The sequence below is a fragment of the Penicillium daleae genome (assembly GCF_028827525.1).
Source record: "Penicillium daleae strain IBT 16125 chromosome Unknown utg000006l_segment0_segment0, whole genome shotgun sequence".
Classification (NCBI taxonomy): Eukaryota; Fungi; Ascomycota; class Eurotiomycetes; order Eurotiales; family Aspergillaceae; genus Penicillium; species Penicillium daleae.
Genome location: NW_026623154.1, coordinates 3,006,223 through 3,029,847, shown reverse-complemented (window position 1 = coordinate 3,029,847; position 23,625 = coordinate 3,006,223). Strand labels below are relative to the sequence as shown.

The window sequence follows — 23,625 nt, the reverse complement described above, 5'->3', positions numbered from 1 at the left end:
GCATATATTGAACTTATGCCAATAGCTAACTGCCTCTCGTTACTATAACCGAGGCCTACCGAGTGTACTAAATTCGCAGGTATTCGTGGCGGGCATCTCATCATTTCAATTTATCATCCTCTCATCGTCTAATCACATAAGGCTAGGGATGGAATATATAATTCCAGTCTCTTAGAACTTCAGAACGGCCTTGCCCTTGTTCCTGCCGTGGAAGATACCAACCAGACCTTCGGCCGCGTTATCAATACCCTCAGTCTCGTGGATGAGCACCTTGAACGAGCCATCCTTGATCCACTTCTGCAGGCGCTCCTGGTGCTCCTTGGCGTAAAGAGGGCCCATGTCAGCGTCACTGACGATGAAGCCGCGCATCGTGATCCGCTTAATGAGGACGTTGTGGATGTTCTTGATGGGGTAAGGAGCAGAGTTGTATTGCGAGATCATACCGCAGACGACGACACGGCCGAAGTTGCGTAACGCGTCCAGAGCAGCCTCGAGGTGCTCACCGCCGACATTCTCATAGTAGATATCGATACCCTCGGGGGCAAGGCGGGCCAGCGCATCCGCGGGCTTCTCGTTCTTGTAGTTGAAGCCACCGTCGAAGCCGAGCTCTTTGATGATGAAGTCGAGCTTGTCGTCAGAGCCGACGGATCCGATCACGCGCAGACCCTCGTGCTTGGCGAGCTGACCGACGATCTGGCCGACGGCACCGCTAGCAGCGGAGACGAAGATGGTCTCACCCTTCTTGGGTTTACCGATCGCGTACAGAGAGGAGTACGCGGTCAGACCCGGCATACCGAGAGCACCCACGAAGACGCGGATATCCTCAATTCCCAGGGGGTTTTCCAGCTTCTTGATGCGCTCCAGGTTCGGGCCATCGAGCGAGATGTACTCCTGGATGGGCAAGGGGCCAATGACGATATCGCCCTCCTTGTAGGAGGCATTGTTGGAGCGGAGGACCTTGGCGATGCTGGCGCTCTCAATGGGCTGGTTCAAGTTGAAAGGCGGAGAGTAAGATTTGACCTCGACGGGGCGCATGCGGCCGCGCATATAAGGGTCGAAGCTTGTGTAGAGGGACTGGACCACGACGCCGTCGGCGGGAGCGGCAACATTGGCGTCATAGGCGGCGGCCTCAACGGCCACGTGCTGGCCGGGAACAGGATACCCCGTGGGGATCTCCTTGAAGACGAGTGCCTTGTTGGTCATGATGTCGATTGAATGAAAGGTGCCGGGTAAGAGGGACGGGTATTGAATTGGAGGGTTGGTGAGAAAATCAAGTGATGGAGAACTGCACTGGAGGGGTTTGAATTGGTTGTACTGTACTATGGCACATCAAAAGGGCGACGGGCGGCTTTTATAACGAAAGAATCTACCGCCGTAGGAACCGTCAAGCGGGACAGTTGAGGGGACCGAGGCAGAAAATGTAGATCTGGTTTCGCTCATCGTGGCGTATTATAAAGCAATTTTGCCGTTTGCCAATGGGGCGCGGAGAAGCTTCTCGAGACGGTTATAGCCTAGTTTCCAGAGTTACCACTGTACTCATGCTCCGTCGGAGGGTCTATGATTACTATTTCTCGTTGAGCCTTTCCAAGTTCTGACGGCCCCACTCGCCTGCACAGACTCCCTCGACAGGATACCGTCCTTGACTATGTCGTACCTACTCCGTAGTATGTACTGGAACTCCAGGACTACGATCGATTCGTCATCCTCTGCACGATACAGTTCTTATTAGCCCTGGTTCAGATCGCGGACAAAACCTCCGAGCTATGTCTGTTACATCAGTTTCAACGTTCCGACAGTGCAAACCGAGGTCCGATGAAACTCATCATCATCAGCGTTGCGCAGGTTCTGCGATCCATCACGGAGACTTTTTGCAGCAAGAGTCCACCTTCGTGGCGGTGGAGCTCGGAGGAACTCAAGACGCCCCAACCCGACGGGGAGTCGGCCATTCTGGGCAAGAGGACCGTGGCGGCAAGAGACCAGCTTGATTCGCACTGGTTTTCACTAACTACTGTGGTGGTTGCAAACGTCTGCACAATGAATAATCTCAAACTCTATCCCTCGATTTCTCATCAAGTTATCACGGAGAGTCTTACCCGTTCAGGGCTGGTCCAGGTGCGGGGGTCGGCGCATCGAGTTTGCAGGGATTCAGAGGGTCCATCGACCTCGATGAGCCTTGGCCCCCTCTCTTGGAGCCGAGTCGGTTGCTATTATTGGCCCCCGAGCCGCGATTTGATGATTTAGGCAGTTGCAGTAGTCTGCATAGACGGATTGCATGAATTATTTCGAGTTATGATGGGTGTTTTATTTTATGCCACAATCTGATGAAATTTCTGATGACTTCATCAACGGGCGGGATTACACCTTCCAAAGTTGCTTACTACTGTACTACAGTACTACTGCAGTTCAGGTTCCACAACCAGAACATTTAGTAACATACATCCTGTCTTAGTTGCGTCTTGGCTTCACGCTGGATGCTTCCGAACAGTATAAAAACATTAAGACTATCTATTATTTCAAATTACTTCAAATTATCAGTCACTCCCTGACTATCCAGGATTGGTAATTGTCTCACCCTTCAAATCTCTCCCCCCCCCTTCACTCAGGCTTTGCCTGCTAGATACTGCGGCGCCTTGGACACAAGGTAGTCCTTGCCTTTGACATACTTCACCAGGAAGTTGAACGGGGTCATTCCAAACAGCTGGCCGGTGCCACCAGTCTCTCCGACAGGGACAACCATCATGACGCTGTTACCCTGGTCGTAGGACTTGCGCTCGCCCTTGCCCAAGATATCTGCCTTGATGTTGGTCATGGCAATCTTGGCCTGCTCGGTGGCCTTGAAACTCAAGCGCATGTTGTTGGTGTTGATGTCGCCAACGGCATAGATGGGCAGAGCCGAACCGCTGGAGGACTGCACACGCAGCTCTTCGTTGACCTTGACCCAGCCATTGTTGTCGAGGAACTCTGCAGGAATGAAGCTGCTGTTCGGGATGGCGCCGGTCGTGGGAATGTACACGTCAGCAACCAGCTTCTTTCCGTTGTCCAGAGTGACAGTCCAGGACTTCGTTCCATCAGCCGAGGCCTCGGCACCGGTGACCTTGGTGGAGGTAATGATCTTGACCTTCTTCTCCTTCAGCTTCTTCTCGCCCACGGCACTGCCAGAGGGCTTCAGCATAGGGAGTACACGGTCTGCAGAAGAGATCAAGGTGATAGTTGCTTTGCTGCCCAGGCTCTCAGCAAGCTCACCTGCCAACTCGACACCTACTGGGCCGGCACCGCCGATCACGATCTCCTTGGCATTAGCGATCTGCTGTTGGGCAGCTTCGACAACCTGTTTGACATCATCCCGATTGGATGGCTTGAATGGGATCTCGGTCCCAGTAACTGCACCAGTGGCGGATAGGTTGGTGCTTCCAGATGCGATCACGAGATGGTCGTAAGAGAAATCTTTCGAGTCGCCGCTGCCATTGAGCGTGACGGCCACAGTCTTTGCAGAAACGTTGATAGCCGTTGCAGTTCCAGCAACGAATTCAAATGCGCTAGCCGAGTATTGCGCGAAGGCGTCCTTGATCGGGAGCAAGTACTGCTCCGGCTTGAAGGCATTGGGTTTGGCGACAATGCGCGGGGATGCGATGTTCCAGTAGAAGGTCTGGGCAGGGTTGACCAGTAAGACCTTGGCGTTGGGAACCCCTTGAAGCAAAGAGTGGGCAATGGTGATACCAGCAGCTCCAGCCCCCACAATCACAATGTTGACAGGCGCCATGGTGTTCGAACCAGCAGACGCTCTGAGATGCAGGGATTGATAACTTGAACAGAATGCATTCTCGGCGTGGGGGGCATGCCGATCTTATAGGATCGAGGTTGGACCTGGCTGTGACCTACAAAGGTCTCCTTGTTTGTAGGGATCGCCAGGCCACTTTCGACTAGTGGTTGTCATGTTTGCAGCTTATTCATGGACTGCAAACTGCCCAGGAATGAGTTTGTCAGCGCCATAGTTTGTCGCAGCAGTGCTTAGCAATCTCCTGTCCCTTCAACCTTAATCGTACTAACTTTTCCTCGACGTGCTTTGTGATTGCGTGAATTTCCATCAGTCTCCACTGCCGAAGTTCCGCTGACTCAGCGCATCTCGGGATGTAGGCATCTTCTGATTGGATCACGCATCTGTAACCAGCCAAGCATCGAAGATTGCACAAGTTGTTAGGGGCTTGGTGTTCATATTGCGCTGTACATACTGCAGGTATAACTGTATTATGCAGCCCCCAGGCAAAAAGCCACGCCACTTCATATTTGAAAGTAAGCATATCTTGACGGAGCAGCAGGATTGGAGGATACTCGGAGAAAGGAGATACTGTATATCCGCTAAGATTAGTCATTAGTTTGCCCACAGAAATTGCCAGCTAGGGGCAAGAGCACTTCAGACTTGTTGGTATCCTATTGGTGCGCAGCATGATCCACTAAGCAGGAATTCCGCCTTATCTTTTCATGCCTCAGGCATCAACCATCAGGGGGCAAATCTTATCGATAAGAGTCATGTGACCTAAATTTTCGGTTTGCCCTTTTCCCGTCGCGCGCTGATCGCCACGACAGACTCTTTATCATCACGTTTGTTCCATCCATATATTTCATCATGCTTGGTGCTGTTCGCCGATTTGGTGTCTCCCAGGCTCTGCGGGCATCTGCCCCGCGCTCTCTGTCTGCTCGATGGGCTCCCCAGTTGCTCAAGTGGCAGGCCCCGAGCAGTCAGGTTCCTGTCCTGGCTAAATCCCTTCACACCTCGTTCCCTGCGCTGAACGCTGCCGCCGCCGAGGCGACAGCGACTCTGGAAAATACGTCGCAGGAGCCTGAGTTCATCACCGAATTTGCGGATCTCATGACCAAGGGACTGATTGATCCTTCAATCATTCGGAACATTACTCACCCCGGCCGCATGGGCTTGTCGACCATGACCGATGTGCAGAGCCAGACTATCAACCAAATGCTCGGCGGTATCGATGTGTGAGTATTCCAGGAGGTGCAATTCTTGTTGATTTATCTTATTGGAGAGTATTTACTGATGAATTCCTTCCAGTCTGGCCCAGGCAAAGACCGGAACCGGCAAAACCCTCGCCTTCCTTATTCCTACCATGCAAAACATCCTTAGCGATCCTACCCTCAAGCGGCGCCAACCTCAAGGACGCCACCGCTCCTCTGGTGCCGGTTCGTCTGACATTCGGGCCTTGATCATCTCCCCTACCCGCGAACTTGCTGAGCAGATCGCGGCCGAGGCCATCAAGGTCGCGCAAGGCACTGGTCTTGTTGTGCAGACCGCTGTGGGTGGTACTCACAAGAGATCTGGTTTGATGCGGATTCAGCGCGATGGATGCCATCTGCTGGTCGGCACGCCTGGTCGTATCAAGGATATCTTCTCAGACCCCTCCAGCGGTGTCTCGGCTCCCAAGCTGAACACTTTGATTCTGGACGAGGCCGATCGTCTCCTGGATCAGGGTTTCTCTCAAGAGATCAATGAGATTAAGGATCTGCTTCCGGACCCGTTCAAGGTTGATCGCCAGACTCTCATGCTTTCCGCCACAGTTCCCAAGGAAGTGATGGCGATGGTGAAGCGCACCATGAAGCCAGACTTCAAGTTCATCAAGAATGTGCGCGATGATGAGGTCCCTACCCACGTCAGAGTGCCCCAGAAGACCGTCTACCTGCATGGATACGAGAACGCTCTCCCAGCGGTCCTCGAGCTGGCCAAGACCTACCAGGCTCGCCAAGCTGAGGACCCCAATTTGCGCCCCTTCAAGGCAATTGTCTACTTCAACTCGACCAACGAAGTCAACCTTTCCGCCGAGGCTTTCATGATCCTCCGTGGCATTCGCGGCGATGGACGGAGCCAGTCTCCCCTGGGCCGCATGCGTGTGCACCAAATTCACTCGCGCCTTACCCAAGCTGCGCGTACTAACAGCGCTAACAACTTCCGCCGTGCCGATGAGGCCATCCTCTTCTCGTCAGACGTCACTGCCCGTGGCATGGACTTCCCCGAGGTCACTCACGTCATTCAGGTGGGCCCTCCTCGTGACCGTGAGACTTACATCCACCGCATTGGTCGCACTGGTCGTGCTGGCAAGGAGGGTGAAGGCTACTTGCTCCTGCACGATGGCGAATACGAATTCTTCCAGAACAAGCTGGGTGACCTGCCCCTCACCGAGGACAACACCCTCTCCACTGCCATGGTGAACATGGCTCGGGACTTGGAAACTGCCTCCCCGGCGGCGGCTGAGACCATCGAGCAAATTAAGGCGGCCATGACGGAGGTTTCGCCGATCATGAAGGAGAGCACCTACCGCTCTCAGCTGGGTACAATGTCCCAGAGCTTCACCAAGAAACGTAATGCCATCCTGGCTCTCAACAACCTGGCCATTCATGGCTATGGTCTGACCGAGCCTCCAGCTGTCAAGGCAGGCATCGCTCGCAACCTCGGTCTTGACCGTATCAAGGAGTTGAAGATTGAGGAGGGCGGCTCCTTCGGCCGTCGCGCCATTGACCCCTTCGACTCTGGACGACGTAGCCGCAGCTTCGACGACTCCCCCTTCGGTGACCGTCGATCCAACCGTGGCAGATCGAGCCATGGCGGCAATGGCGGCAGATCTAACCGGTTCGGCGAGTCTCGTCCACCGCGCCGCAACGACGGTGACCTGTACGGTGCTCGCCCCTGGTACTGATCGCCGCATGTTGGGGCCGATGGGCCCGATGAAAGGAAGTTGCTGGCCATCTGAGTCTGTCTTTGTCTGATTTACGGCAAAAGAAGAAAATCGATAGAGTTATACCATCCTTGCATTGGGCGGCGTTCTTTGTCTTTCAATTCTTGACATCTTTGTACTATACTCCCCCTTTTCTCTTTGACATTCTCAAACTTCTCTGCTCATGTGTTATATACTGTTCTCTGTGGGAAAATATTTGACTTTAATGGAAAACTATCTCATGCACTATCATACATTCGAGTAAAGTCAACGAAAGTCGAGTCTTCCAGTTGGACAGTAAAGTGAATAGTCTTAAGCGACTGTAGAGTGCTGGTGGTTCCAGTCAAACAAAGAATATTGGCTCAATGCATGTTCTAACCTGAAACCCTGGGCTTTCCTCCGCAATTCTCTTGCTTCGACAAAGATACGACCTATTCCATTCCAGCGCTATCTTTAGATTTATTCGTTTATCATCAAAGAAAATGGCTTCTTTGCCAGCTCCAAAGCTCGTCCACCTAGCTCTGCGTACAGAATGCATAGCAAGCTAATTCTCCTACTACAACTATACCTGTACCCTTTGTCTCTCTGTGCTCTATATAACTCGCATAGAACTCGCCGGGGAGTAGCATCTTGTTTCAAGCTCAGTCAGTTTACTCTACGCATCAAACATTTTCCAACCCCATTATTCCAAGCCTTATATAAACTCCCCGTTTCATCATGGACCCAGAGACACCCAGAAATACACGCTACAACCTTCGTAAGCGAAAGGCCAAACCAGAGCCTCGCCAGGGAACCAGTGGGAAGGTTCTTGCCCGTTACACTCGGAAAAGAGTCGCCCCAAGACTCAAAACTACTGCGGCCAAAGGTAAAGGCAAAAGGCCAATTCGCAGAAGAGCCATTACGGAAACAAAAGAAGGGATGTTGCCATCCGGCGTTGGGGGTGGTCGTCACCAACGTCCGAAAGAAAGAGTGGTAACTTGGCAGCATGATGGATCGCGGATTGACGATCCAGCCAACTTGCCGGCACAGTGGGATGCTAATGAGTATGATCTTGACGAACAGTAGGTTTCCGGAACCAAAAAATCTCCTATGTTTACTCATTGTCAGTTACTAACCAGCATGTTAGTGATATCGACGGTAACATTGCACGATGCCATCTGAGAATTCAGGAGAATATTTTACCACACATGTTTGAAGCCCGCTTGGAGAGATACATGGGTCTCAAAGCAGAGCTCGAGTATGTCATCTTCTGGTTCATATCTAGATTGAATACTAATTCGCATTCATAGTGCCATTATAGCCGCTGCACCAGGACTACCCTGGAGAGTTGCCCAGCGCCTGGACGACCTTCGCGCTATTGAGAAGGACTTGCTCAATAACGACCCACAGGAGCAGATGGTCAATGTTCGAGCGATAATTGCAGCTTACCACAATGGATCACTAATTTGGAAACGTGGCACTGTCACTTTCTGGTCTCACGGTACGCTGGTATGGGGCCCCGGAAAGTTTGACTGGAAGACCTTCAACCAAGTCAACAAAGAGCACCAAGGTCACACGTCATTCTGGGTTGAAGAGGTGAGGCTATCCTAACCTCATGTTTAAACTCCCGAGCCTAGCTGATTCTTGTCGTTTCTTAGTGCAATCCCGATATGGGAACCCTGTTCATTGGGTGGAAGGAATCCCCGGTCAACATATACGGCCAGCATAACGTGAGTATACTTTGTAAAGACGATTTCAGCCTCCGCGGAAATTCAATAGCACACCACTAACAAAGTACAGATGAGACTGCGTCTTCGAGTCCCTGGCATCGCCGATCCATTCGCTACCCGCGTTTGGGATTTCATGGACGACACAGGCGCTTCTGCCACAGGCATTTACGCCTGCGACTTGCAAGAACTCGAAAACGCAGCCCACGTTAAGCTCGAAGCCTTTGGCCATGAGCGAATCGCAACGGCCAGTGGCAAAATCTGCGTTCCGGCATATCACCTGCAAGCCCGGTTACTGGCCGACGATGACTCCGTCATGCTGATCCCCTGGACAGACCTTAAAATTTGGGTTATGCCCGGCCAGCCCACGAAAAGACACCCCAGACTCTGCGGAATCTGGACGCATCATTTGTTGTATTTTGCTAACGTCCCAGATAACCAAGGTATACTATACATGTGTGATAAGAAGAGTGATTTGACTGATGCATTGCCCGATGTTGATGCGACACAGGCGACGCCCCCGGATTGGGATTACCTTGAATTCTGGAGTGACGACGAGATGGATATCACGCTGTAGCAGAAATTGACTTCTGAAAAGCCACCAGCTTGGAATCGGGGAGGTAGGTTCTCCTCCTAGAGCTCGGCTTGTATTAGACTTTTTCGGCTATATCTCTGACTGTATCGACAATGCCCGACGCGGCCACGCTGATGGAAAGACACTGGGGGATAGCTCTTATTTACGTATGGTTTGCTAAGTTTGGGGAACAGTCTGTGAATCTGGAGTTTGGTAAATTGATTATTTGTGTTCTATTTGATTTTGCAGAGTTCGAGTTATTCGTTGGCTTAATGACTTGATTATCCGCTTTGATTTTGGGGTTTCAGCCTTTGAATTTATTGTCAACATCTTTGCAATTTACAAAGTTGTAGTTTTTCGTTTGAAAGAGAACTCAGCCCGATATCTTCTTAAATGGATATGGCTAGTGCATGGGCTCAATGTTCGGATTTCTTGGCTTGAATCTTTATGATAAAATGATATGTGCACAGTATCACCGGTGAGCTATTTACTCTATGACTTCAACCTTCCAGGGTAGAGACAATCCTTAAAACATCTTATGTAGCCTTACATTTAGCAAGCCAAGTCGTTATGCCTGTCATCTTCAACACGACCAATCTTTTGGGTGGGAATAAGTAACACATCCATCGTGGGGGAAGGGGGGGGATAAGGTATCAGAACAAATAGGGTCGAAACCGTGTATGATTCAATCAAATATCCCAATATATTGCAATAGGAAAAGAAAAACAAAAAACACCCGAACAAGAGGTGACATACCCCGGGAAATGAAATCTACCACCGGCAGATGCTTACTATCAACCAACTCGAATCATCAACACTCCTACTCGCGGGCAATCATGTGTTCCCGGGCAGGACCAGTACCGATCCACTTGACAGGGACACCACCGATCTCACGCTCAATGAACTCGATGTAGGCGCGGGCGTTGGCGGGCAGGTCCTCGTAGCGGGTGACACCCATGGTGTTGCACTTCCAACCGGGAAGCGTAACGTACTCAACCTGGATCTTCTCGACGACGTTGGGGTCGGCGGGGAAAGTACCGGTGGTGCGCTTGCCATCAGGCAGGATGTAAGCGACACCAACCTTGATCTCGTCAAAGTCATCCAGAACATCGAGCTTGGTCAGGTTCAGCGCGGTGTAGTGGTTGATGGCGTGCGAGTAGCGGCACAGGACCAGGTCGAGCCAACCGCAGCGGCGGCGACGACCAGTAGTAACGCCGAACTCGCGGCCAACGCTCTGGAGCTTGTCGCCGAACTCGTTAAGCTGCTCACTGGGGAAAGGACCGGAGCCGACACGGGTAGTGTAAGCCTTGACGACACCAATGACGGACTTGATGCTGGCGGGGTTCAGGGCGAGAGCCTGGACGGCACCGCCGAGACCCGTTGAGGAGGAGGTGACGAAGGGGTATGTGCCGTGGTCGAGGTCGAGCATCAGGGCGTTAGCACCTTCGACTAGGGTGTTGGGGGAGTTCTTGTGCTCCTGCAGGAACTCAAGCTGATCAACAATGTAGGGCTTGAGCATGGTGCGGTATTCCTAGCGCGGAGGGCGGGTCAGTTCTATATCTCGTCCGCACGCCAATTATTTTCTTCCATCGTCACAAAAACATACCTTGAAGCGAGCAATTTCCTCCTCGACATCGTAGGCAATGTCGCCGAAACGTGCGCGGTACGCAATGTCCAAAGTGCGCAGCTTGCGCTCAAAGGTCTCCTCGTCCAGGATCTCGCCAACGCGGACACCACGGCGAGCAGCCTTGTCACTGTAGCAGGGACCAATGCCCTTACCGGTGGTACCAACCTTGCGGCCACCCAGACCGGCCTCCTCCAGGCCATCAACAACGGAGTGCAGGTCAAAGCAGACGTGTGCGCGGTCGGAGACGAAGATGCGGTTGCTGGCAGAAGACAAGCCCTTCTCCTCGATGGCCTTCAGCTCCTTGAAGAAGCTGGGGACGTGGAAGACGGTACCGGCGCCAATCAGGTTGATACATGAGGGCGAGACGAGGCCGGAGGGCAGGATGTGGAAGTCGTAGGTGACATTGTCGTGAACAATGGTGTGGCCGGCATCTAATTCATGAGCACGAAGCAGGAACGGTCAGTCAATCTGGAACGTGAATCATGACTCGCAACGTTTCGAGCAATTGAGCTGCGCATGTCAAAATCAACGACGAATCTCTAGGAGGACGTACTGTGGCCACCAGCTGCACGGCAGCAAAGCGTCGCCTGCTGCGACAGCATGTCTGTGATCTTTCCCTTCCCTGCATATCCCGTATCAGTGCTGCGTTCTCCTCCACTTCCGGCTTCAGGTAAGGCCCACCTTCATCTCCCCATTGACTGCCTAAAACGATGGAGACCATGATGTAGTCGCACAGTCGGTATGATTCAGATCGTGACGGTCGGATTCGATATCGAATTGGGGGATCAATTGGTCCTAGTGGCGGGGGTTTGGAGAAGAAGAGAAGTACGTCCGGCTTCGGATGGCGGGGCAAAGATCTGGCTCGGGTCAGTTTCGGTGTGCCTTGGGGCGGCGCAATCGGCGCTTTCCGATAGAATTGATGAACATACCAATTATCCCTGGGGGTAATTTAGAGAAAAGGAAAGAGAGAGGCTTTGGAATTGACTTTGCTTTTAATTGAGTGACTCACAATGGCGACCTTTTTTTTTTCTTCCCGCATGTCACCGCGTAATTTTGGTATCCGCAGTACGCACTTCCGCGGGGCTCTCGCCTTGGTGCCTGACTGCCTTGGTGCCATGCTGCCTCAGGCTGACAGGGCAGGGTTTTCCTCGTACTATGAATCAGTCTGTCAATGCGTAACTAGTAGGATAACTAGGCAAATCGAGAGCTAATGTACAACAGCAGGGAAATTGAGCCAGAATTAATCTATCATATGTAAATCGACTGCAGGGTATTTCACCAAACAATGACACCGTAACCCCGTAATGCAAACCCCTAACCCTCCTCTCTACCAGTGCCATGCGCATCAAAACGCCAACGTCGTCCGTAATTCGTTTATCGTATCCAGATAAAAAGAGAAAAGAAAAGGAAAAAAAAAGAATCAAGCACCTGATCATTCATATCAGGCCACCTTGCCCCCATTGCGAATCCATTCCCGTAACCGCCCAAGCTCTAGAATACAATCACGATGCAACTCACAAGCCACCTCCCAATGCTTGCGTACTCTTGTATCCTCCTCAATGCCACGCAGGTAAGCACTGAAACCACCCTTGCCACTACCTGGGACAAGGTACTCATCAAGCTCAGTAGATTCGGGATCATCTCGAGCCCCGTTCTGGTCACCATTCCCATATTCATCAACCCCGTTCATCCTCAATCGGGTTGTATCGCCAACGGCGCTGATCCAACCGGGAGCAAGGCCTGTCTCAATGGCGTCCTGTCGGGTATTGAAGTGGAGGAGCATGCGGCGATTGAAGGTGTTCCACTCGTGCATGTAGGTACCCATCGCGGATACATACCAGTTCCATTTCTCGCGAGATAGAACTGACCTATGCGACCCCGGCGCAATGGGGATCGGGGCTGGTGCCGTAGGTCGTCTGGGAGGGTTTGGCAATTGGAGATCCCTCGGGCGAATATCGTCCCTGGTGGTGGTCTGAACTTTTGCCCTTGACTCGAAAGGCAGCGTGGCAGAGACGTCTCCGAGATTCTCAATGCCGCTGCTGTTGGTGCTGGTAAAGGGTGCAGTGTTTCCAAAGTTCCCGAGATCAAAGAGTGGAGATCGTACACCATTTTGAGATGGGGCACGTTCTTTTCGTAGAGGCGGCGGAGGTCTGTGCGAAGCCCCCGGTACAGTATGCGCAGATAGATCGGGGTATTTGGCAGTTCTTGTGCTACCAGTTGGTATATTTGGTGGCATAGGCGTAGTTGTGGGTGGTATGGACGGTGAGTCGTCGTCAAGGTCCATGGGCTCTTCACCGACAGGCATTGATGAGGTATGCCCGGGAAGACTGTCCCCGCTCACAGTGTCCTCGGTTTCCTCGACTTCGCTCGCCACCCTGGCGGGCTTCGGTGTGCTTCGAACTTTAGTACCTGACCGCGACGCCTTCTTAGGGCTTCGGGAGGAAGATGCGTTGTCCGATTGTCCTGGCCTTTCCGCAGCCGTCCAGGATATATTGTGAAGGTCCTTGGACCACTTGTCCGCAGAGAACTTGGCCTGTGCAAAAGGCGTAGGTGCTTGCTGGGACTGTGGTTCAGAGCCCGCTCTAGGGTTAAATGCGTTCAAACCAGCAAAGCCCGCTGGTGTTGATGACTGTGTTGGGCTAACACGCGTGGTAGCCCGTGGTCGGGCATTCGTATTCGCACGGTCTTTCGCAGAGGCGCCGAGGAAGACGAATTCATCGAGATGTACCCGCCAATCTTCAGCGGAAAACTTCTTATGAAGATTACTGGCATTATGGCGAGCGGATGCAGTGCGTTCTGACTTATCCTGAGCGGAGTTGATACTGTGGGAAAACCATAAGCTATGAACAATGCAAGACGTGAGCCCAGCAAAGCCAACATACCTCGAGTTCGAGCCCTGCTGCTGGGGATGATATTGTCCTTTCGCAAACGCAGCGCTATCTGAGTTGTGGCCTTTGTTATCGTCACTGTCAGCCGTCAAGTCAATACAGGTCGGGTCCCGTCGAGGCTTCCGGGTTCCTTGCGATGATGACGAATGTCGATGACCATGGGTGTTTGGCCGGGCAGAAGCTTCCTCACCAGTTCCGGGGCTAGATTCTCTCGTACGATAGAAGTCGGCAAACTTTTGGTTGGGTCGGAGTCGACTCTTGGGTACAGCCATGGGTTTGAAAGCGTTCGGTCGACGCACTTCTTCTTCAGTATCGTCGTCCAGGTCACTCGAAGTGGACGAAAAGGAATACGATTGGTCGCGTCTGGTTTTCGGGCTGGCGCTGCGATGTCTCTCCGACTGAGCAGGATCAGGGCTTGACGGGTTGGTGCGGGGATTCGATGCTCGGTAAGAAGACGTTGGGGTACGCATGGTCGATGACCGTCCCAAACTAGGGCCTGCGAAGAAGGTCTTCTCACCTCCTGTCGTGGCATAACTCCTACTAGTTCGCTCGAATTCTTGTGCCAATGGCGGAGACGGGGGTGATGCTGATTCGGACTGCCAATTTGGAGACACAGGCCTCGTTGGTTTCTTGGCTGTAGGCGGTGGTGCAGAATCAAAATACATGGTACTTGGGCGCTCGCTTCGGGTGCTGGTATAAGCACTAGTATTCGCAGCCATGGGCTCATCTCCAGCAGCGGTTCCCGGCGCATAGCCATGTTTCTTCTTTGGTGGAGTTGTATTCGAATTTGCGGAGTTCTTGGTCTGGACATTCTCCTTGAAATACTCATACGCGGACTTGGGTTTCGGGGTACCAAAAGGAGCATTCTGCTGCCTTGGCGTAGCGCCTGATGTAGGATCAAAACCACGCCAATTTTGACCTCTCATATTGTGGAAGCCCTTGAACGCATCCGCTCTTGTCTGAGCTTCGTCCTGTGGCTTCTGCCATTGTTGCGGTCCCGCCCGTGCATGAGTCGCATACCGTGCAGCGCCAGCTGAAGGTCCATGAGACGCGCCTTGCGATCGACTACTAGAAGAAGTTTTCGGAGCTTGTGACTTGTTAGACGTTGAGGCATTCCAAGTAGGCAAATCGGGGTCATCCGAAGGATTTGAGCCTGGCGGAGGACCTCCGTAAGAGGCGAAGTGGTGCGAACCTTGTGATTTGGGAGGAGCGGCCGTGGAATAGCTCTGGGAGTAACTCGGCTGGGTCTTGCGCGAGGCAGTCTTGGATGGTCCATAGACTTTACCATATCCTGCGCGTAGTCGTTCTGTATCGTACTTCAACCGTTGCTGAGAGTCACTGAGGATCTCGTGCGCCGCCTGGATGGCCTGGAACTTGGCAATGACCTCTTGTTCACGCCCTTGATTCCTATCGGGATGGTATTTGAGAGCTACGCGGCTGGTTTAGCTTCCGTATTTCAGCAAAACATGTGATGAAGAGACTCCAGCACTCACCTAACCTCCTGAACTGTTTTTTGATGTCCTCCGCCTCCGCATTAGTTTGCAGACCCAGGTCCGCATAGTAGTCCCTCCGGACATCCGCTTTCACCATGTTGATCCCGTTGTTGAGGCGATGTTAGAGAGCCGGACAGTGATCAAATTGCATTCTGGATGGTCTAGTAAGGCGTAGGCGCTACCGGGCATGTCCAGTCATGAAAAGGTTCTGTTTTAGTTCCCCGATTCAAGGGCGGCGCGTAGAGGCACAAGCCAAATAACACTATGTCGTCGCCGTCGACAGAGAAACCGAAGTGAGACCTGCAGAATATCCAGCCAGTGAGGTTCTATAAGCGTCTAGGTAGTCGTTTCTCTGTCTCAAAATGAAAGTGGAGGCTGGCGACGAGGTTCGGCGGGAGTCGGTCGGTTGCCTGCAGGACCCACGCTCCGACAGGGCTGAGCGGGATAGAATCAAGCGAGCGTTCGGTCCAAGGGTTCGCGAGAGCAGGGCATATTACTGCGTCCGGTCGGCAGCGGTCGCAGCGTACGTTGGAGTGTGGAGGAGGGATGGGGAGGTCTGGCTCTGCGTTTGGATTTGGTAGTCGCGGTTGCGGTTGCGGGCAGAAATCGCAAATCGTGAGATCGTGAGCACTGGGCACCTGATGAGGTTGATGTTAGGCAGATTTGGGTCTGAGCGCAGATCGCGCGCCGAATCGCTGGGCAGAGCAAAGCAGCCAACGAGACGCGACCAAGCACTTTGGCTGTCAGCCAGTCCCCCGAGTGGCCTTGAAGGTTTATGAGTTGGCGAGGAGGGCAAAAGTTGAAGTGTTTGTTTTGGCGCGGAGGATGAGGAGTTGCTGCCCAAGGCATTCACGGGGGAGCCATTTTGGGTCAATTTCCCATGTCGTTCTCAGGCCGGCCATGCATTTATTGCCTATGCATTTTATTCATTGGACTTTCACTGTTAGCCCCGTTACGACTCGGCAGGGACTGCTTTATGTACCTAGTTTACCTGACCAAGTAGCTAATCATGTCTTTTCTAAGATTGTTCACTTGGAGGCTACGCTTGACACCTGACCCCTGGACATTAGATCTGGTCTTTTGAGATGTGTAGGATATAGTGTATATAGTATATGGTATCGCAGGACATAAAAAAAGAAGAAAAACAAGAAAACAAAATCAGACGGGGTTGAAAATAAATCCGTAACCCCTTAGCCCACAAAAAAACCAGTCCTTTTTCACCTGAGCAATCCTCTTTGACTATATGGTCCCAAACAAAACAAGCAGGTCGTGGTAGAAGCAGAGGAGACGGAGATGGGTGGGATGGGGAGCGGAACGCAGTGAGCACAAAGGAGAAACAAGAATGCAAACAAAGACGTTAAGCGCAATCGAAACGCCCGTGGCATCATGGGAGCAGAAACAAAGGCAAATCAGATAAAACGCTTACGCATCACCGCCGGGTGCGCCTGCTCCCGAACCACCAAAGAAGTACCCCTCGAGGATATCGTAATTAGGATTCTCGCTCCAATCATGCTGGAAGTCCATGGCCATGCCGAATCCGAGGTCAATACCCACATTCTGGCCGAGGGTGGGCATGCCTGCAAGATTGTACTCGGCGTTGGGGTCTTGCCCCATTGCTTGGTTTTCGGGATCACCAGACGCAAAGTCCAAGAAGTCCAGACTCATGGGTTGCTGAGTCTCTGGGTCTGTGGGTGGCAGACCATGAGGTCCACCAGCGGAATGGGCAACGCTACCCGGAGAACCACTCTGTGGTGGAGAGTTGCCGTAATAGAATTGGGGATGTTGCTGGGTTTGCGGAGACGTTTGGCCTTCGTATTTCATAAAGTATTCCATGGATGGAGTACGCTGCCCAAAAGGCCGTGTTAGACCGGGCGCAACAGCTTCGGCAGTCTCTGGCCGGACAGCGTAATTAGTGCCCGGAGGTCTACTGTCGGTTCGGGACCTGTCAGCCAGAGGTGTATTGGCGTCACTGAACAGATCGGCCAGATTCATGTCGAACTTGGGAACTGGTCTTGCGGTGCGGGGTTGAGTCGAGCGTCGTGCTTGCCCTTGACCTCCCGGCTGGTGCCTCTGGTTCATGGCCTGGCGACGACCTGCATACAGATTACCGCCGTGGGCAGCCGCTTGGATTCGGGACATATCAACCTGCGACCCAAATCCAGTAGTTGAAAGGCACATTTGCACGGTAGCCTTGCTCATGCGCTCAAAGGCATCCCGACAATTCTCGGCAGGAGGACACTTGTGCATTAAGTCACCGAGAACAGAAGTTGCTGCAAGTACAGTGAAATCGACCTCATCCAGGGTCTAAAACAGGAAGGGTCATTAGCATCTTGTGAGCAATTAATGGAAAAGGAGAGATGCCTACCAATCGACTGCGGACCAACGGCGAATGCCAGATAGCATACAAGAAGGATATTCCTATAGATAACGTCAGCGCCTAGACTGAAGACATACTGTCAGGGTCATTTTCTTACCGGCCATGAAGATGTGATGAGTGGCAAGATAGGTGTAATTCACCAAGCGCACCCGGTGTAACTGTCGGTAGATCCGAATAACCTTCTGACCAGCTTCTGCCACGTTCAGATAGACATGATCCTCGTCGTCGCCATCCTCGGGATTAGAGAAAGACGGACTGGACACATCATCCGCAGGTGTCAACTCTGAAGCCAATTCTGCCGGGACTGTCAAGCTCTGTTGATACAACAAGATGATAGCCTGCCAGTAGTTCAACTCCAAAAGCTCAATAGAAAACCGTACGCCCGTATCCGGACGAGTTGGTGCAGACTCATTCCACTCCACCAAACGGCGATGCACGTCATGCCGCCATGAACGGAATGAATCGAAGCCTTGGAGGAATGGTGATGTTAGCTCGGCGTGGGGAAGGATAGTAGCACTTTCAGATGCCCTCCTACGCACGGCTCGGGCCTGCTGATATTGAAGGACATCGTGAATTTCGGATTGGAGTAGACGGAGTTTGAAGTAGTGGAAGGCGACGTGCTTATATGTTGGAGCTCCCTCGGGTGGTGTCAAGAGGCCAGATTTCGTGATGTACTTGTCATCCATCATGGACGGGAATTCCGTGCTGATAGCCTGATCGCTGATGCCGAATGGTCGACCAACACATGTGGCTACCAGGCGATCAAAGCTGTACACGCACCACCACAAACGGCGCCGTAGATCACGTACCCATTCGCGCCGGCCGCGCTCGCGGGCATCAATGCGAGGTTGTACTTGATTTCCGTCTTTGGGGGTACCCAAGCCAATGCCATCTTCATAGTGAAGCCCGAGATCAACAGCCAGTCGCATCGCAACACCAACAATGTACCACAACCCGGGAGCAACCGGACGAAGCAACGCAAAGCTAGCCAGCAGGAGAACTGCCTGAAGTTCCTCCAAGCCACCAAATCCCTCGCTGGACGAGGAACCGAGGAAAGATTCCAAGTGAACGATCGCGGAGGCATGGTACTCCTCTGGCTGATACTGGTGATTCGATAACCGGAGTCTCTTCGTCGTGGATGAAGCGCGGTCACGGCCGGCGTGGCTCTCATCATCCGAACTCTGGGGCTTGTCTTCAAAGATAATTCCCGCACCGATAGCAAACACAATGTTGAGAACATAGAGGGCTCGAGGAGATCGGTTCTTCTCCTCCAAAAGGTATGTGCGGTCAAGAAGCTCCATGAAATCTCCGCGATGGAGGATAGGCATTTGAGGGTTGGCATGTTCGAAGTAAAGATCCACCAGACGCTCGGCAAGCTCACGATCCGGAAAGGCTGCGCGTTTCATCATCGGCTTCGTCTGAAGTCCGAAGAATGAGTCGCGCATGGTACCTCCAGTAGGACCAGCAGCCGTCTGCGGCAGTCGCTCGCTGGGACGGATCGGAGCGCGCTCGGGCACATTCCCTGGGAGCGAACTCCGTACTGCAGCAAAGACAACTCGGGCAAACGAGATGCCCGAAGTTGAGCCGAGATATCGAGGATCAGAGGTTCCCTGCACGGAAACCATGCCGATATTTGACACCAAATTGTGCAGACGCCAATTATCCTCGTTCGCAGCATCACGATTCCCATCAGTATCCCGGTTTTGATCTCCATCTGCTTTCTGAACGGTTCCTTCTGTCTCTTCCTTGAGCGCCGAGCCTTTCCATGTCTTATCTGAGCCATCGGTGCCCGGGACATCGAGGCCAGAACCAGATTGTGCCGAATCGCCTTCAGTCTCGGTCTTGACAGCCTCCTCTTCGTCGAAAGCGACAGCTTTTTTGAACTCGATATTGTGCTCTGATAGTTGTTTCTCCAGATACGCGACTCGGGTCTCTAGAAAATATACATAGCTGCGCGGAATCTCCCGCTTGGTGATTGGGTCGTATCCGACACAACGGACGCCAGCTTTTTCGCAGGACTGGCACCGCGGAAGCCGTTGGTCACAACGGTTCTTGCGCAGCCGGCAGCGATTACAGGCCGAGACATTGCGGAAGGATGAGGAAGAAGCGGTCGAGGCCACGGTGGCGGTCGAATGTGCAGTCGACAGGGCGGGAGATGTGGAGGGGACGGCGGTTGAGGTGGAGGGGTTGTCCCGCGACGCATTCGCAGGATCGGGTTGGGTGGGCGGCGTCTCGCCGGAGGGATGGGGTCTCTTCTTGCCCGAAGAGATGGGCGAGGGCGGGGAGGGGAGGTTAGGCATGGTGAAGAGCGAGGGGCGAAGGCCGCAAACCTGCGATCATCTCTTGACGGTGGAGTTCTGCGGAGACGGCGGTCGGAAACAGCGGCTGGACTCCCCGGGTTAGATCAGCATTCATGATCCTTACGTCCAGGAACGGGCGATGTAGGTTCAGCTCAGTGGAAGGCAGCGGTTCTTGCGAAGCAAAACGAGAGAAAAAGAGGTGGCCCGCACTCGTCAAAGTGGACGGCGAGCCAAACCTGCTCTCCGCGGCGCAAGTGCACGCGACGGAGGGAGATTAATCTCCGAGGTGGGAAATGAGGTTCGCTGGATACCGCGAAAGTAGCGCAATCCAGATGATCAAATGGCCACCGTTTCTGAGTACACTACCAGGGCGTCACGTCGCTGCAGAATGAGGAGAAAGAGGAGAGAAGTTGCGTCGCATGGCTACGACGATAGGGTTCTGGTGGAGTTCGGGCCAGTGGCCACTCCCAGTCACGGAGAAATTTAAGTTGCCCTCGGGAATGGAGAACTCGGCACTTTCGGTACCCCAGATTTTTGGGGCGTTTGGAACCAACTGGGGTAGGTCACAGCGAAGGCGAGATCTGCGAGAATGGGGGAGGAATTAGGCTTCTGGAGTCAAGTGTCAGCGCTGGTCTCTGTATGTCCATTGGCCCTATGTGAATGCCGCATAGCTTCATCGAATGTATCCGACTGTCGAGTAGTACCAAGTGGATCTCCCCGGGAATCGTCTGCTGTCATTGGCGGAGCGGCGGAGTCGTGACGGGCGAAGGCTATTTGCAGTTGAATAGGGTCACAATGACTCGCGCTAGGGAGGAACTTTTGGGATGTGTGACACTGGGGAGAGAACGAGGGAAAGAAAGAGAGAGAGAGAGAGAGCGGACAGTGAAATATAAAGCCCCTTTCCAAGTCATATGATCGGAGTCTTAATTGTCTGATGCGGACAAGGTAGCAATGAGGGATGTACTACGGGGTGGATATCTCTCTTGGCTTGCAGTTCAGACTGAAACCACTCCTAGGTCTACAGGATTTCAAACGCTAGTGTGGGGACCCTGAACAAACATGTTTTACAATAGAGAGTTGAAGTATAAGGGTTTGCTAAGCAATGAGCTAAGGCCGTTCATTGGGTCAAAGTCCGCGACAGGAAAGTCTATCGACGATGCGCAATGGTGGTTTCTCGACACGAGGCAAAATGTAGAAACAGGTAATAGTCGCAAGAGACGCAAAATCACAGAGAACCTCCCAGATGCATGAGTATCATCATAATATAATCCCGTTTCAATGCTCCAAAAGACAAAAAAGAAAAGCAGCAAAAGAAAAGCACCGCCAGAGGACGATGGATGAAAAAGAATAAATCAAACCCGAAGAAAGTAACCCAACGTTTATGCTTTTTCTGTCGCATATGCATCCAATCTATGTCAGTTGCGCCATTTCCCGATCTCGATGAGGCGAGAAGAATTAAGGAAAACGAAGCACAGATGAAAGGCAGAAAAAAAAGAGAAGAAAAGAAAACATCATGGGCGAATAAGAAAGGTATCATGGCTGGAAATGAGTTGAAAGAGGAGAAGGAAAAGAGAAATTGCCAATGGTAAAAAGGAGTCAACGCCGAAGCGCTAGAAGAAGTGTCATGTCCTTCCAGAAGGATAAGGGCGAAGAGAGCAAGAAGGTGTGGGCGAAGTCACATACACCGGTCTCAACTTTTAGATGCGAGGAGTAGAAGACAGATCGGTCTCCGGGCGAGTAGAGAAATCGTGAATGGGGGTCAAGCTCAAGGTGGAAACATCGAATTCCTGGTCGAGGCTGGAGCGCAGAGAAAGCAGGCGTTGCTCTTCTTCCGAAATGGAATCCCGGCCAGCGTATGAATCAGTCGACATTGTCTCGTGCTTGAGCTCCGCCTCGCTGACATCCGAGTCCTGGTCCTTGAAGCGCTCGGGCTCGGGCGACTCCTCCATCCAGAAACTCTGGATGGCACCAACGACGCACACGAATCCGCAGGCCCACCACGCCAGCACCGAGTACCCGCTCAGCAGACCCCTGGAGTGCAGTAGCCCCGTCACCGTCGGCCCAAAGGCACGACTGAGACTAGCCGTGGAGGCAGCAGCCCCGTTGATGGAACCCAGGACCCTTGACGTGGGAGCAGCGTTGGCCAGCAAGATGGCGACAGCGGGGAAGGCGATCACGTGGAAGGTAATCTTGCTGATCAGGGCGACGTAGACGGCGGGCATCTGGAGTTGATCGGGGAGCAAGATGAGATAGGGCACAGCCAGGTAGAGCGGCGGCCATGCCAGCAGGACGAAGCGGAACGTGCGCAGAGTGCCAAAGTGCTTGACGACGAATGGGAACAGCCAAAGTTGGGCAATCATGGAATAGACTCCCTGGACGGCGAGCATGAAGCCGATAGTCTTCGTTGGCAGACCAAGACCACCGGTAAACTTGAGGGGCAGGACGATCGCATCGTTGGACTTGGGCGTACTGAGGAAGACCGGCATCAGCTGATCGAAGGACACGCTGTGACTGTGGAGAGATTATTGTCAGCAATTATGCAGGTCAAAGTGGCATGCAGGTTGCGAGCTACTGGGGCCAACTCACTAGGCCAGGATGCCGTAAGCAACGATGGTGAAGATGACTTGTCGAGTGAACGCCTTGGGCGCGGCCGGTTTCTGTCCCTCAACATCGAGGTCGCACTCGTTTGCTCCGACGTCATCGTCCACTCTCCCTCCCACGCTCACGTTCACGGGGCGCAGGCAAGGCGATGATTCGGCACTTTCGTATTCGGGCGGAACATCACCATACACGAAGTACTTGGTCTCCTCCACCCCCACGTCGGAATCGTCGGGAAGCTGCACACGCGAGCCCCAGCACAGGCTGATCAGCCAGTGGCCCAACTCACGGCCAGGGTCCCTTCGGTGCTTCTTTTCGGGGTGCGTCTCTTCCAGAAACAGGAATCCGACCACAATGCCACACATCAGCACGACAATGCACACCAGGTTGGGCAGCAGGAACGGGAACCGGTCGAAGAGCGTGTTACGCGAGAACAGCCACGGGTAGTTGACGCAGGGTTGGGCCAGTGCACCGCCCATCGCCGGCCCAATGATCGAGCCCAGGCACCACACGAACGGCATGATCGAGTATGCCCGCGGCTGGTGCTCCTTGACCGTCACGATCTCTGCCACGGTCGTTTGAAGGACCCCGATATTCCCGTTCAACAGTCCACCCAGCGCGCGCGCAATCATCGCCGTCGCCAGGTTGGGCGCAAATCCAAAAGCTACCATGCTGATGGCCGTGCCAATCAGACCCATGACGAGGACCGGCTTGCGGCCGATCCGATCACTCATCCGGCCCCAGAACATGCCAGCGGAGAATTCAGCAAAGGTGAATGCGGAAGTGATCATGCCGGCGTAGAGCGCAATCTTTTGGTCATTGTCGGTCACATGGAACGATTCCACCATGTGGTACACGTATGGGAAAATCGACATGAAAGCAATTGGTTCGCAAATTCGAACAAGCGCTGCAAAGAGATGGTCAGTTCCTGGACAGATTTGGAGTATGCGCTTGCGAAATTTTCTCCCCCATATAGCGCATTCAAAAAGTGTATAGCTCATAGTTCCGTGATGCGCGCAACAAAAGTACCACACTCACCTAGTACGAACAATTGCCGAATGGGAAATGCAGACCAATCCTCGGCCGCGCCATTGTGCTGTCGTCGCCCTCGCAAACAGGCTGGTCGTTGAAACATGTTGTGTGAGAGAAATCGAAAAAAAATCACCCGAGGGCGAGAAAGGGCGAACAAAGTGTGTATATGAACAATAGAAAAATCGGGAGCAAGCAAAAAGACCCCCCGCTTTCGTAGCAGAATAGTTCGTGAAGGGGGGAAAAAGTACCAAAGAGCGGTGCTTTTGATATTCCCCCAAAAAGAGGCGAATTACCCCAGGTTAATGCGTCAG

The 23,625-nt window shown here is 52.9% G+C and overlaps 8 protein-coding genes across 8 annotated transcripts; 2 read left to right on the top strand and 6 right to left on the bottom strand.

The window, feature by feature from the left end:
* Positions 1–171: 171 nt before the first annotated feature.
* Positions 172–1,203, bottom strand: N7458_006785 (MDR family NADP-dependent oxidoreductase; the record flags this gene model as incomplete). Its single annotated transcript, XM_056910167.1, has 1 exon — positions 172–1,203. The coding sequence occupies one exon, from the start codon at positions 1,201–1,203 to the stop codon at positions 172–174; it is 1,032 nt and encodes a 343-aa protein (XP_056765871.1).
* Positions 1,204–2,599: 1,396 nt separating this feature from the next.
* N7458_006784 (NAD(P)/FAD-dependent oxidoreductase) lies at positions 2,600–3,760 on the bottom strand (the record flags this gene model as incomplete). The annotated part of the gene is made up of 1 exon (XM_056910166.1): positions 2,600–3,760. One exon carries the CDS (start codon positions 3,758–3,760, stop codon positions 2,600–2,602), a length of 1,161 nt encoding a protein of 386 aa, XP_056765870.1.
* Positions 3,761–4,624: 864 nt separating this feature from the next.
* On the top strand, positions 4,625–6,701 carry helA (putative DEAD box RNA helicase HelA; the record flags this gene model as incomplete). The annotated part of the gene is made up of 2 exons (XM_056910165.1): positions 4,625–4,992; positions 5,066–6,701. The coding sequence occupies 2 exons, from the start codon at positions 4,625–4,627 to the stop codon at positions 6,699–6,701; spliced, it is 2,004 nt and encodes a 667-aa protein (XP_056765869.1).
* A 735-nt stretch (positions 6,702–7,436) lies between these two features.
* N7458_006782 (uncharacterized protein) lies at positions 7,437–9,002 on the top strand (the record flags this gene model as incomplete). The annotated part of the gene is made up of 5 exons (XM_056910164.1): positions 7,437–7,780; positions 7,846–7,956; positions 8,009–8,294; positions 8,357–8,428; positions 8,499–9,002. The coding sequence occupies 5 exons, from the start codon at positions 7,437–7,439 to the stop codon at positions 9,000–9,002; spliced, it is 1,317 nt and encodes a 438-aa protein (XP_056765868.1).
* An 817-nt stretch (positions 9,003–9,819) lies between these two features.
* On the bottom strand, positions 9,820–11,347 carry adB (adenylosuccinate synthase ADE12; the record flags this gene model as incomplete). Its single annotated transcript, XM_056910163.1, has 4 exons — positions 9,820–10,530; positions 10,606–11,057; positions 11,180–11,248; positions 11,308–11,347. 4 exons carry the CDS (start codon positions 11,345–11,347, stop codon positions 9,820–9,822), a joined length of 1,272 nt encoding a protein of 423 aa, XP_056765867.1.
* A 720-nt stretch (positions 11,348–12,067) lies between these two features.
* Positions 12,068–15,104, bottom strand: N7458_006780 (uncharacterized protein; the record flags this gene model as incomplete). Its single annotated transcript, XM_056910162.1, has 3 exons — positions 12,068–13,448; positions 13,509–14,943; positions 15,008–15,104. The coding sequence occupies 3 exons, from the start codon at positions 15,102–15,104 to the stop codon at positions 12,068–12,070; spliced, it is 2,913 nt and encodes a 970-aa protein (XP_056765866.1).
* A 1,325-nt stretch (positions 15,105–16,429) lies between these two features.
* N7458_006779 (Zn(II)2Cys6 transcription factor) lies at positions 16,430–19,684 on the bottom strand (the record flags this gene model as incomplete). The annotated part of the gene is made up of 2 exons (XM_056910161.1): positions 16,430–17,311; positions 17,462–19,684. The coding sequence occupies 2 exons, from the start codon at positions 19,682–19,684 to the stop codon at positions 16,430–16,432; spliced, it is 3,105 nt and encodes a 1,034-aa protein (XP_056765865.1).
* Positions 19,685–21,381: 1,697 nt separating this feature from the next.
* Positions 21,382–23,417, bottom strand: N7458_006778 (MFS transporter; the record flags this gene model as incomplete). The annotated part of the gene is made up of 3 exons (XM_056910160.1): positions 21,382–22,195; positions 22,271–23,189; positions 23,321–23,417. 3 exons carry the CDS (start codon positions 23,415–23,417, stop codon positions 21,382–21,384), a joined length of 1,830 nt encoding a protein of 609 aa, XP_056765864.1.
* Positions 23,418–23,625: the final 208 nt, after the last annotated feature.